Source organism: Cottoperca gobio, chromosome 2 (assembly GCF_900634415.1).
Source record: "Cottoperca gobio chromosome 2, fCotGob3.1, whole genome shotgun sequence".
Taxonomy (NCBI): Eukaryota; Metazoa; Chordata; class Actinopteri; order Perciformes; family Bovichtidae; genus Cottoperca; species Cottoperca gobio.
The window spans coordinates 12,225,974-12,239,855 of NC_041356.1; the positions used below are offsets into that span (position 1 = coordinate 12,225,974).

At 45.3% G+C, this 13,882-nt stretch overlaps 1 protein-coding gene across 6 annotated transcripts in view; it reads left to right on the top strand.

Annotated features, from left to right (window-relative positions):
• LOC115017197 (aryl hydrocarbon receptor-like) overlaps nucleotides 1-13,535 on the top strand; it is a 47,692-nt gene extending 34,157 nt beyond the window's left edge. For 5 of the 6 annotated variants that reach the window (XM_029445483.1, XM_029445466.1, XM_029445474.1 and 2 more), the window contains 9 exons: nucleotides 5,349-5,524; nucleotides 5,602-5,691; nucleotides 7,045-7,171; nucleotides 7,322-7,461; nucleotides 7,565-7,767; nucleotides 7,975-8,084; nucleotides 8,377-8,518; nucleotides 8,618-10,325; nucleotides 10,475-13,535. In XM_029445483.1, the coding sequence (XP_029301343.1) occupies nucleotides 5,349-5,524; nucleotides 5,602-5,691; nucleotides 7,045-7,171; nucleotides 7,322-7,461; nucleotides 7,565-7,767; nucleotides 7,975-8,084; nucleotides 8,377-8,518; nucleotides 8,618-10,325; nucleotides 10,475-10,561 (2,783 nt within the window). In that variant the 3' untranslated portion in view covers nucleotides 10,562-13,535. The remainder of the gene's footprint in view (nucleotides 1-5,348; nucleotides 5,525-5,601; nucleotides 5,692-7,044; nucleotides 7,172-7,321; nucleotides 7,462-7,564; nucleotides 7,768-7,974; nucleotides 8,085-8,376; nucleotides 8,519-8,617; nucleotides 10,326-10,474) is intronic. The other variant, XR_003833228.1, reaches the window with a different exon arrangement.
• The last annotated feature ends 347 nt before the right edge of the window (nucleotides 13,536-13,882 follow it).

Genomic DNA, 13,882 nt, shown 5'->3' on the forward strand with positions numbered 1-13,882 from the left:
CTTACATGAAATGTTGGCCTAACAGGGTATTAAATAGTCTTACATATAAGTTTATATGTCTTAAGTTTAATGCTCTACTGTTGCGTTAAATACAAATAATGGTAATCAAGGTTTTGCCACCTAAAAGCAAAGATTTAGACTTCGCTGCAAAGACGTTTCTTATCAAACTATATTTAGTGCTCAGGTACTAGTAGTCCCATGTATCCAAAGACAACAGATAAGTAAGCATTTGGTACGTATGAACAACACGTTGAAAGATATGCACATACAGATATGAAGGAGGACACACACACACACACACACATGACTGGTCTTAAGAAGACTTGTACTTGCTGAAACCTGCAGAGACACAAACAGGTTGTATTTGACACCAACAATGTGTCTTCAGCTCGTGTTCACCTGTAACAGTCGGGTCGTTGGCTTGTTTACCATCTTTCTGTGGGCTCGCATTTGGGTGCGGCCATCTTTGAAATAGCTGTGGTTATCAAAGTGAGACTTCTCACTGCAGAGCAGGAAGTGGCAGTTACAGCGAGTGAGGAAACAAAGTCAGCACCTTATTTACAAAGCTCGTCAAGAGGAGGGTCGGTGTCAGAGGTGGGAAGCCGACTAACCGAGGGCACTCCAGAGATTTAGCATGATAGTACGTGCAGGTGGAGCCGTGGGGGTCATTATAGCGCCCCCTGAAGGACGCATAGTGGCACTTTAAAGACCAAACGGAGACGCACTCAGACCGCACAAGGACTTTTCTATACTTTCGTCCTCGCCGCTCGTTCAAGTCCAAACCTGCACAGATCAGAGCGAGCTTAAAGCGAGAGTGATTCTGATCTCCTGTCACCCCTCCTCCTCCTCCTCCTCCTCCATCCTGCAGTCCAAAGGGATGAAGAACAATGGCTCCATTCAGCTCTTGGGTTTCAAAGTCGACAGAAACCGCAAAGTGTTGCAGAGCGGGTGTGTGGGGGGGCGGGAGGGAGGGGGAGGGCTGTGTTCGCAAATATTATAGAAAAGAGAAACATGGGGAGGCATGAGCGGTGCTTCATGTACTGTGAAGGGTCAACCGGTGCAAAGGCACCAGAAGGAACACTTTGAAGGCAGCAGAAGATGTTTCAGGGCCGTGATGTCATGTGACCACGCGTAACGTGCCCTGCTGCGCGTCCTCTTTACAACACAAGGAGTGTGTAGCATTAATGACCCGTGTAGAATCAGTAGCACTGCAGCAGCGTCTTTACAGCCTCGTAAAGTTATGACCATCCGAGCGCCATACATGTTCCACACATGACCATAAAAGAGGCGCGCCAGGCTTGGTGTACGGCACCAGATGGAGCGGGTGTTTTAAGTGTTCCAGGCAACCTTTTTATTATAAAACCACAGAAGAAGACACGGTGGTTTGAGGGGGTTCTGGCAGTTTGGTAAAAGTCAGCTGCTCCTTGTTAAGATGTCGGCGCCGGGTTAGAGGAGGTCGATGAAGTGGCTTTTCCTTTTGTTCACGTCTTCTCCTGTCTCGCGTTTCGTCCTTTTACGCTCGCACTTGCTCCGTCTTTGTCCTCGCCTCCCGTTTCTCCCTTCTCTGCGCTCTTTCACACTTTACTCATACGTCACATGCTTCTTTCATTTCTTCATCTTGATCGATCTTCTGTCTCACCCTCTTCTTCTTGGTACTGAAATAGCTCATTGTTGCTGCACTGAGACGCTGAACCACTAAACCAGATTGCCTCCGGCTGTGAGTGGTGTGTATATGAGTGTGTAAGAGGCCCGCGTGCCCGGACAGACCCCCCCTCCACACACACACACACACACACACACCAAAACCACACTAAGGCAACAGTGCAACCCAAGACAAGGACGTGCTCTACTTTTAGGCAACACATCTTTGCTTAATGTGTTAATAACCTGCACACTCCACATGTTGTTGTGTTTATAAACAACTGGTCCATATTTGCACTTATAGTCATTATTCAGTCTCTTAAAACGTGTAAAAGTTTCTCATTCAGTCGACAAACAACACAAGTTCAATCCTGGGTCTGTTTGGGCTGCAGAGCGTTGGGTGAGTGGGTGTCTTTCTGATTGATTATATTTGTGTTAGCCGATCCTTCGCCAGCGTCGCGTATCGTGAGAGGATGTTTGAGTGCAGGTTACAGATGTCAAACAGGTGTCATGAAATCTGCAGGTACGCCGGTTATTTCACTGCTCAGCACACTTTGAGATCTGACAGCTGCTGCTGTTAAAACATACATACTTTAAATGCTAGCCTAGCAACATTTAGGCTAACAAACAACCCATAATGCAACAGTAACTCCATTCAAACTGAATATTTGATGGTAAGACCTGTGGGTAGGAGATCATTCGTTGAAATGAGCTAAAATGAGTTTCTGCTTCTCAAATGCAAGAATTCTCTCGCACGTTGACACTTTGAGCAAAGCCTCCAGCGGGGAGAACGTGTCACCCTCCTGAGGTCTGTGCTGGTGCTGGACGCTCCCAGCTGGTGATGTGAAGCAGCGAGCTCAGCTAATCTCTCCTGTGTCGCTGCTCCGGCTGAATCAAAGCGTAAGACGCTGCTGTGAGCCTGCAGAAAGAAAACAATCTGTTTTTAAATTGTGTGCATGAAATCAATTGGCACTGTTGTGTTTTGCCATAAATCTTGTTAAAGCTCGTGCCGTGGGAGAAGAGGCACAGTTGGCATGTCAGAGGAACACTCCCCGAGAGGAGAGGGAGACCACAAAGGATCATGGGAGTCAAAATGTTTGTCTGTTTTAACATGAAGCTGTTATTTAAACTCATTTCACAACATGAGGGGGAATTTCCATTCAATGTGAGAGCAGGTGAGGTGAAGACGTCTCAGCGAGATGATGTCGAGACATAAACCCAAGCAGCGTTATTAGACTGGACGTCTGGCACAACCTTCTCTCTTCATGCACATGCTCACCTGCCTCCTAACCCTAACCCAAACTAAACCTTTCCTGCTTCTTGGTTAGTCTCTATCCAAACCATCTCCTTGGTGTGTTTTGGGATTCGTGCCAGATGTTCTGCAACACATGATGTGTTTTCATCTTTGTACCTGTTACGACTCTTTAGTGGCTCTAACCAAAGTTAGCTTAGCTTAGCATAAAGACTGGAAACAGGGGGAAACAGCTAGCCTGGCTCCGTCCAAAAGTGACACATTTAAAGCTGACTAACAAACACGTTATATCTCTAAAAACAAAGTTTCCCAGACATGTTCGTCTCTACATGATTTATAAATAAAGTTATGTCAGCGTAAATATCCAGGTGTAAAAACTTAAAGTATGAATCTTCTATGATGATATGATATTTTTAAAACTTGAGCTCGTCACATATAATCAGGGAAAGAAACGCTCCATATAACTTTTAACTTCTATAACTTATAATCAGAGGGTAATTATCCCGTGTGTCTAAATTACACACATGCTGCGTTTCCATTTCGTTTAGGAACAAAACTCTCCAAAACACCAGCGCTATTAGAGAACCAGCTCCATCCGGATCGATATAGTCGAGCCGGCAGCGTCTGAGGCCGTCGTCGACCACTTCACATGATTCCTGTCTTCCAAAAGGTCCGCCTCCACGCTGCGCTCAGCCCGCAGAGGCCAACGGGTAATTTTGTGGCTCTGCCTGTTATCCTTGTTTGGCCTGGAGGACAGGGCTGAGCCAGCGTGTGTGTGTGTGTGTGTGTGTGTGTGTGTGCGTGTGTGTGTGTGTCTGTGTGTCTGTGTGTGTGTGTGTGTGTGTGTGCGTGTGTGTGTGTGTGTGTGTCTGTGTGTGTGTGTGTGTGTGTGTGTGTCTCTGTGTGTCTGTGTGGTGTGTGTGTGTCTGTGTGTGTGTGTGTGTGTGCCTGTGTGTGTGTGTGTCTGTGTGTGTGTGTCTGTGTGTGTGTCTGTGTGTCTGTGTGTGTGTCTGTGTGTGTCTGTGTGTGTGTCTGTGTGTGTCTGTGTGTGTGTCTGTGTGTGTCTGTGTGTGTGTCTGTGTGTGTGTGTGTGTCTGTGTGTGTGTCTGTGTGTGTGTCTGTGTGTGTGTGTCTGTGTGTGTGTGTGTGTGTCTGTGTGTGTGTGTGTGTGTGTGTGTGTCTGTGTCTGTGTGTGTGTGTGTCTGTGTGTCTGTGTGTGTGTGTGTGTGTGTGTGTGTCTGTGTGTGTGTCTGTGTGTGTGTGTGTCTGTGTGTGTCTGTGTGTGTGTCTGTCTGTGTCTGTGTGTGTGTGTGTGGTGTGTCTGGTGGTGTGTGTCTTGTTGTGTGTGGTGTGTGTGTGTGTGTGTGTGTGTGTGTGTGTGTGTGTGTGTCTGTGTGTGTGTCTGTGTCTGTGTGTGGCTGTGTGTGTGTCTGTCTGTGTCTGTGTGTGTGTGTCTGTGTGTGTGTGTCTGTGTGTGTGTGTGTCTGTGTGTGTCTGTGTGTGTGTCTGTCTGTGTCTGTGTGTGTGTCTGTGTGTGTGTGTGTGTGTGTGTGTGTGAGCATTACAGTGCTTGAGTTGGTATACAATCTGCACAGCATGAAGTCCTGCAACTAATCTACTGATTTGTTTTTATTTTCGCGTTTCTAAAAGTTCCCAGAGCTCAAAGCGTCTTCAGACGACCACAAGTTCAAATCCCAAAGATTTAATTACTTATTATATTATTATTTACATTACTTATTATGTTATTATTTACATTACTTATTATGTTATTATTTACATTAAAGAAGCTGGAAATTAGGTTTTTGATTAAAACACTGATTATTCTGTTATCAAGAGAGTTTTATGGGTAAATATTTTTAGAAACTTCGTCCTCCATCACTCCATGCATCATCTTTGTCTCGCTAGCTTCCTCCACCTGCTTCCTCCCAGAGAGGATATCTTAAGGTTATTCTTCTCTTGTTTTTCTGCCGCCGATAAGAAGTGCTTGATCAGTGCCAGAGGAGGAAGAGGAAGAGGAGGAAGAGCTGAGGGACAGTGTTGTAAGACGACAGGAAACACCAGGCAGCTCCACCCTGACAGAGAGAGACGGAGATGTTCCTCTTTCTCTTCTCCTCATTTCAACACATATTCTTTGTTTTGTCAACACGATCAGCTGTTTGCAGCTTCACCCCAAAAACCTTCGTCTTAAAGTGTTGCACAACTTTTAGAGATTTGTTCACTGGGTGGAGAAAAGTAAAAGCCCTTTCAGTTCCTGCCTGCGGTTTCTTCTTCTGTGTTCTTCTCACAAATGTGTGTTCAGGTCAAATGAAGTGGACAACAAATCAGAAACAAATCAAACGTGTTCCCTCCGACATGCAGCTGATTTGTTCCTCGGCACAGTTAAACTGAACACCTGAAGTCCTCCTGTGGACGTCGTGTTCATCCTTCTGACTGACAGTTTCTTCTTCACCTGCAGTCTCCATGAAGAAAGGGCAGAACGGCTCCAGCTGGACCAGCGAGCGGAGCCTCATGTTCGGGGGAATCGCCCAGAACGCGCTGTCCTCCACAACCTCCACCTCTTCCTTGGCCTCCTCCTCGCAGGTGACATCCATCGACGGAGTCAGCTTCACCGAGGGAGACCTGCTGCTTCAGGTAACACCTGAGAGGTTTGGTTGTTAGAGAAACAGCAACTAAGAGCTGCGCATGAAGTTTGTAACTCTGGTTTTCAGGCGCTGAACGGCTTCGTGTTGGTGGTGACGGCTGAAGGCTACATCTTCTACACGTCCCCGACCATCCAGGACCTGCTCGGCTTCCACGCGGTAAAACATGATGCATGCAATATTAATATGAAGTTCTCTTACATTGTCCTGATAAAAACCAACGTCAGGAAGTGTTGCGCCAAAACAAGGAAGGTTCAAAAACATCTGGATCGTCCTTTAAAAGAAATAATGGACACACAGTGTGTCATGTGGCTATTGAGCGTGTGTGTGTGTGTGTGTGTGTGTGTGTGTGTGTGTGTGTGTGTGTGTGCATGAGAACTGAACTGCTTTGTCAGCGGTGAACTCTTGACTTGTGAACACATCCGTTTGAACCGGGGTTAAAGACGTCTGGAGTCGGGGGATAAAAAATAAAAGAGCGTTGCCCTGGGAGAGTTCACGTGGTAAACAACAACACACACTTATACAAACACACACTTAAATACACACCACAATCTGAAGTCAGGATGTTAATCAAGGCAGGAAACTTTGTTCTTGAGGCCACAGTTGCTTTTAAAGCCCAGAATTCACCATGAGAAACGTTATTTATAGATGAGCTTTGCGTGTTAAAGAGCAGAAACGTGACATTTGATTTGATCAGCAGGACGAGAAGTAGCAGAAGTGATAGCAGCGAACTGCGGTACGAGTATTAATAGTACATTAGTACGTTAAAGCTAGTACTAGACACCCTTTCACAATAAAGTCTTGCTTGTGCGTGCATGAAAGTAAGATAATAACACATATTAGATAACAGATCCATAGCTCTAATGTTTGTACTGGCCAGCTGCGTTCAAGAGCGATGATGCAAGTGCAAACACACACACACACACACACACACGGTGTGAACAACGCTCTCAGGGATGAGTGCCACCGACTTAAGGCTGGAAACACAGAGGCGGCGTTGTGCTGCCGAGGTGCTGAGCGAGCCACACCTCTCGGCTCTCTCTCTGTTACTCAAACAAACCCGGCACAAAACCTCCTTTGTCAACGCTGCTGAGGCTTTGTTGAGTTCAAAGACACCCTGAAGTCAGGAATTATGAGGTTTTTTAAACCACAGAAGCAGAAATAGTGCCGAATGCTCGTCCTTCTTGTGTACTTGAATCAGTTTTCTCTGTTTGTCACAGTTCAGATGAGTTGCTGAACAAATTATAATGATTTTAGAGATTTATTGTTCCTTTAATGTTAAACTACATATATTCTGAAATACTTTGAAGTACAGATGAGCAAGAAAGTCTCAAAAAGCATAAAAAAGGGAAGATTGATCATTAATAAGTATTTAATCAGATCTCTAGAATGAAGCTTCTTGATGGTGAAATATGTTTCAGTAGTTTCTCTATTGTTGAACAATGTATACGCAGTTACAGTACTGTTGAATTCTTCTGACGGAGAACTGATGATTTGTTTGTGTGTTCTCAGTCGGACGTCATCCATCAGAGCGTGTTCGAGTTGATCCACACAGACGACCGCGCTCTCTTCAGGCGGCAGCTTCACTTCGCTCTCAGCCCAAACGCCGGCCAGCGAGACGGCGGCGCAGAGAGTCCCAGTAAGTCTGCTCCTTAGATAGATGAATGTGTATCGCAAAGAGAACTTTCATTGTTTCTAGTAGACGATAAAGACGCAAACTGTCATGTTGCGTTCAATATGATATTAGATTATCGACGTTCTCGATGTTGAATGTGCGTCTGTGCTGCAGGTGATCAGAACTCTGCGGAGGTGAGCAGCAACGTGATGACCTACGACCCGCAGAACATCCCTCCAGAGAACTCCTCCTTCCTGGAGAGAAACTTCTGCTGCCGCTTCCGCTGCCTGCTCGACAACTCCTCCGGCTTCCTGGTAAAATACAAAAGATGAATCACTGGATAATAAACAAAGCTGACACATTACTCAGGATCATCGGGGAGACAAATGTTTAAAAGGTGAGGTTGTCTGTCTGCAGGCCCTGAACTTCCACGGCCGCCTGAAGTTCGTGCACGGTCAGAACCGCATGTCCGAGGACGCGACGCTGGCTCCCCCGCAGCTCGCTCTGTTCTCCATCGCCACGCCGATGCAGCAGCCGTCCATCCTGGAGATCCGCACCAAGACGCTCATCTTCCAGACCAAACACAAGCTGGACTTCACTCCCTTGGGCATCGACACCAGGTACACGCTTCAGAAGTACTTCATACATAAGGCCAGAGAACTAAAGAGAGAGAGAAAGTAGAGCTTTAAAATCTTTTAAATGGATTTATAATTTGGATGACCCGAAATGCTCCAAGTATCTACAAGAGTGCAGCATCTGGAAACAGATGCTCGCGATCTTTGACCTTCAATTCAAACATTAAAAGTGTTTTTATGTTTTATTACCAGGGGGAAGGTGGTGCTGGGTTACAATGAGGTGGAGCTCTGCATGAGAGGTTCAGGGTACCACTTCATCCACGCTGCGGACATGATGTACTGCGCCAACAACCACGTGAGAAGTAAGTCTTGTGAATTGGTGTTTTTCTCTGTTTCATATTAAAATTGGATATTTGGGGTTTAAATGAGCCAATTTGCAGACATTATTGTTTGAATTTTTGAAATTAAGTTTTGTATCATCATCACAGTTATTGTATTTATTGCATCAGAGACACAGATTGAGATTATAGATTCGTTAGAGTCCAGAGCAAGCAGATGTTTTACGCCTTAACGTTAATCTGAATATGGACATTTGATGTATTATAGGTTGATGTATGAGTGGATGTGTTGGTATATCTGAATCTTTCTATCCAGTGATGAAAACCGGAGAGAGCGGCTTCACCGTCTTCAGGCTTCTGGCCAAAACTCGGACTTGGGTGTGGGTCCAGGCCAACGCCAGGCTGGTCTTTAAATCAGGGAAACCAGACTTCATCGTGGTCCGGCAGAGAGTTTTGACGTAAGTCTCTCTAAGTTAACAACCGATGAGCTGCGAGTTGTCTCTGTGTGATGGTTTACGTGAGGCGCAGCGACCCACTCTTCTTTGTTTTTGCCACAGAAATGAAGAAGGGGAAGAGCAGCTGTGCCTCCGTCAGCTGCAGTTGCCGTTCAGCTTTGCCACCGGAGAGGCGTTGCTCTACGATGTCATGCCAACCGTCGACGTCCCTGACCCCTGCTCCGCCCCCAAGCAGAGGAAGTTGGATAGTTACACCGTCAGCCGCGACTCCTTACTGGGCTGCATGCTGAGTCAGGACCAGTCGATCTACTGTGAACACAACAACGCCAACGCCCTTAACACCATAAACGATGCCGCCTTCAAGGACACCCACGCTACAGTCAACGTTCCTGGAGATGTCTGGCAGCTCACGACACCCAAACCTGTGGTGGGTAGCCTGGTGAAGTCTGAGGCCACAGTGCACGACATGATGGAGACCCTGCAGCAGATCCTCGGGGACAACGAGCTCAGCGACGCCCTGGATGTGGGGCCTGAAGAGCTCAAGAGCTGGGAGAGCACGCTGCTGAAGATGAGCAGCAGCAGCTGTGAGATGAGCGAGGACCTGGACGACATCCTCAGCAACGACATCCTGTTGTACGTAGAGGAGCAGCTCCAGAGGGAGGGCGGGCTCAATCTGCCAAATCAGCCGGATGATATACCAACCTGCCTTTCCACTTTGGACTTTGCACCGCAGAACCAGCTGATAACAAACGGAGGACAGATGGCAGGCGGACAAGCAGTCCTGGGGATGATGAAACTCTCCCACATGGATCTTCCTCAGTTGAGTTCTGGTTTAAAGGGTCCAACCCTCCAGCAGATCGCCTCGCTGCAGACGCTCCCCACATCTGTTGGTCTGGGAGCCTCAGGCAACACCGGCGCTCCAGTAACCTTCAACCCCTCCATGGCGGCGGAAACACAGAACCAACTGAGAACTTTGCCGGTCGGTGCCAAGGACCTTGGAGCATTCATGCTCAGGCAAACTTCAACCACTCAGATTCACTTGAACCAAATGGCTCAGCCAATGCAGAAGCAGCTTCAGATGAGAACGCCCAACCTACCGATCGGCCTCCAGGACCAAAGCGCAAAAAGACAGTTAAATCCCATGTACAGCTTTCAGGGGAACCAGTGGAACTCCTCCTCTGTCCCCAACTCACACCAAGACAACAACTTTGCAGAAACATACACCCAGAATATTTCAAAAGAACCAGGTTTCACTGCAGATCCCTCCTTGTCCAGCTGCTTACAGGGCCACTTTGCCCTTCAGACACAAAACAACGAGAATCAGAGACAGTCTTGGCCGCTGGAGCAGCAGCTGATCTCAAGTGGACACCAACAAATGGGCGCCTGCCTCAACCAAATGTCAGGATTTCAGAGGAATCCTCTTCCTGGGGTCATCACTCAGAACGCTGTCAACGGCAGGCCAATGTTCAGGACTCCAGAGACTTCAAATGTACCATTTCCTGTTCAGCAGGTCATGGAGCCGCCGCCTCTCGCACCTTCTAGCAGTTGTATGTTCAGAAATGCCCCCACCTCTGTGCCTGTAAATGGACTGCAGCTCAATCAGGCGTCCTCCTGCCAGAGACTGAACTCTGCCAACAACCCGATTCCCTCCAATCCCTCGTGCTTCTATCAAGGTGTAGCCGTGCCGGGGATGACGGAGATCCCGAATCCTGATGAGGCGGCGCTGTCCTGCCAGATGACGGCTGGTCTCGACCCAGATGGCCTTCTGCTGCAGCAACAGCCGTACATCAACTTCAGTGAACAGACACAGGTACGAAATGTTAAAAAAGGGTTCAGGGTACAAAGGTACCATTGGTTACCATTAAATTCCACTTAAATGTAAGTTGATTGACTTTAAATAGTTCTCAGGTATTTGTGATCATATAGATAAAGAAATAAATGTCTTTTCTTGTTTCACAGATCAACAGCCGTCCTGTCCTCGGGAACGGAGGTTTCCCCTTCTCCTCGCTGCCCAATGGGAACACGTACTACTCAGAGAACAAATAGGAACCAGCCACTGTGACTCCAGGATGGCAGAAGATCCCGACTCGGACTGAAACGGCAGTTTAAAGGGAGCAACAAGACTTCTGTCTCTAAACATGAAAGTGGATCAGACTGAAGGACAGAAATGTGCCCGAGAAGGAGGAGGAGGAGGCTCCTTCTTCTTCTTCCTCTCATTAGAAACAAAGCTTTAGTGTTTGGTTCAGGGTGGCTGCAGGAAGAGAAGAAAAGTCTGTTTGCAGTTTGTCAAAGGAAAAGGTTCCCTTTTTGGAGCTGGTTGGATTATACCACAAACAAACGGATTACCTGAACCAGTGATCTGTTGTTGATGACCTCATCGTGACACTCGTCTGGGTTTTCTTCCACGCTGATGGACTAAAGTTTGTCTGCAGCACCTGGTGGCGTCACTCATCACTCAGGTCATATCGGAGGCTCAGCAAATCAACTCCTTTGTCCTCGTCCTTGAAGTCTCTTCTCTAGTAAAACACACTCTGAGTCCAAGTACGTTGTCACCTTGGACCCTGGAGGACAGTGTGTGCAGTTGCAGGGAATTAAAGCAGCCTACGTTATAAGAAGAATCTCCTGGACACATTTATTAGCGCTAAAAAGTTAAATATTTCACGCACAGTGTTACAAACAAGAGAAAGGACTCGGAGGATGAGGACTAAGTGGCCGGTTGAGCCTCCCGTGTTCCACACAGCGGACGAGAACTTAAAAACGACTTCCTGTTGACCCTCTGCCGTCTCTGCCGCACATCGTTCTCCCTTCAAAGCAGTTTTTATACTTTGAGCGCTCAGAAGGATAAAATATATCGACTTTTTCTTTGCTGTTTTTGTCCTTTTGAAAATGCGTCTGGATCGCGTTCATTTCAACTCTTTGCGGTCCCGGCGAGGGAGCGTTGCCTCGCACACAGAAAACGCACAACGTAATCACAGCATCCTCCTGCGAACAGATTGAAAGATGATTCAGTGGAAGCAGCGGCTCGTTAGTGCCTCTTTTATATATTTCAAAAGCATTCAGTCAGAGCTTTTATCACTGAGCCAGTTCTTTAATATTTCTGTGTTGTTTTCCTGTTGTAGGGAGAAAGGAAAGATCCGGAGGCCTCAGTCTGTGGACACGTTTCAACATTTCCACCGGGAATATTTGCAAAAGAAAAGTGGAAATTTGATATAAACCAAACTCGCCGTTGCCTTTAACGTCACAGAGCCAATTCGTGAGATTGTTTTTGCACTATTCCTTTAAAGTGTTTGCCAAAGCATAGCGAAGATTCACAAATCCTTTAAGAGCTTTATAACAAAAAGAGATTCCTTTAGTGTTTGATAACGAAATCAAGGCGATCATAAACTCATTATTAAATTAATAATAATGTACTTTTGCAATGAGATCTTTTCTTTTAATCTGCCAAGACTTAACGTTGTCTTTTAAACATGAAACAAAGATGTAAATCCGTCTCTCCGTCGACTCTTTATTCCGTCCTCTTCCTCTTCCTGTTTCTGTCTCTGTAGTTAATTTATCGACGTTCTTGCTCGGCAGCGAAAACGCAGAAGTAAAACAGTTAAAGGCAGCTATTGTATATTTTAAATGAGGAAAAAAAATGGAAAAAATGAACACGAGTGCCTTTTTAATTAACTCTTTTTGTCTGTTTATTCTTTTTAAACAACCCGATTCAGCACTTCACAGATTGAAAAGAAACATCACGAGAAAGCCTCAAATGTGCGCCGCTTCATCCAGTACTGAGCCGTGAACTCTGATTTAGTTATTTAGTTATCAGCACTTTAAAACAAAACACTTCTCTAGAATAAGCAGGTTGTCGTAGCGACAGCAGACTTGAATATTTGACTTAAATACCAAAAACAAAGAAGCAAGTAAAGCCATCTGTGATGCTTTGTTGTGCAGGATACCAAAGGGAAAAGACACACACACAGCAGGACGCAGACCCGAATGATTGTAGTTTCAAAACAGTTTCACAAATTACAAATATGCTGCATTCATGTCACAAATGTCCAACTTGTAAGTAGCCGAGCAGTATGGATGCTTCATTAGCAACAAGTGAGTTGTTGAAAGGTATTCTGGGTAATGTAGTAAAGCACTGCAGCAGTGAAGGAGACAGTTTTCACAACATAATGTTCAAAACTCCTCATTTTAAACTCAAACACCGAACTGTACATCAAATTGAATCATTTTTCTCAAAGACGATAGAAGAAGCAATGAAAAGCTTGTAGTTTATTCACCGACGTACTATATTACTGTCGGTAACTATTACAGTAAATCTACATTTATGTTTTATTTAACGACATATTTCAGTTTTAAATAATGAAACGCTTCGGTCTGGATCTCGGCATGTTTGGAGTCTGAGCCGGATCTATTGTAAAAAACAAGAGTTGTAATAAATCGACCTCAAATCCACAAGTTTCTCCACATGTTGATGTTTCTGTGAACTTCCAAACATCTGCAACGAGCTACGAGGCGCACGGTGGCGCTCAGTGCGTCTTCATCATCACAGATGGATTCAACATGTTTAAGACTCAGTACAAAATGAAGCGCTTGTTTCAGGACCTGAACGCCTCGTTAATATCCCGAGTGCTTTCAATTCAATCTCAAAGTATTCATACGGACATAGAAAGTTTATCTTGTGTGCTTCTAGGTGGAATAAAAAGCCTTATGTACTTATTATACTTTCAAACCCTGGAGGCCAAGGCTCCAAATTGCAGTATCTTTGTGTACCTGTATATAAATATATATATTTGTCTCCTATATTGTGTATTTTATTGTCATATTAACCTGACTCACGCTTTTATCATTTTTTGTACATTTTCTGCACAGCATATACATATGTTAACCTCTTGTTATGATGTTTCTTTTGTAACCTTTAAACATATTATAACTTGTGAATTTGCCTTCAATATTTTGCCTCTGACAGTGTATTGAGTGTTTGAGTCAATCTTTTCATGCTCACTATATTAAAGGTGATCTGATCACACAAAGTTTCACCGTCTGTTCTTCGTGGGTATTTTATTACTCTCTAAATGAGAGGTTAAGACAAAATAGAAGTAAAACAACTTATTAGCTTTACTAGAGTTACTAGAACTAGAGTTTTATAGCCTATTTCTTTCTCTTTAAGTACGAAATGAGAAACATTTAATTTAAATATTGGGAATAATATGAGGAAAACTGACATGAAGCTTTAATCAGGTGCCGGTCTCCCGTGTCCACTAGATGGGGGTGTAACTCTACTTTTTTGCAATTTAAAGCATCTGTGCCTGTTTGACAATCTGCTCCCAGTTAAGCCTATAATGGTTTTCACTGCAGGAGAAAACGAGGACAGAA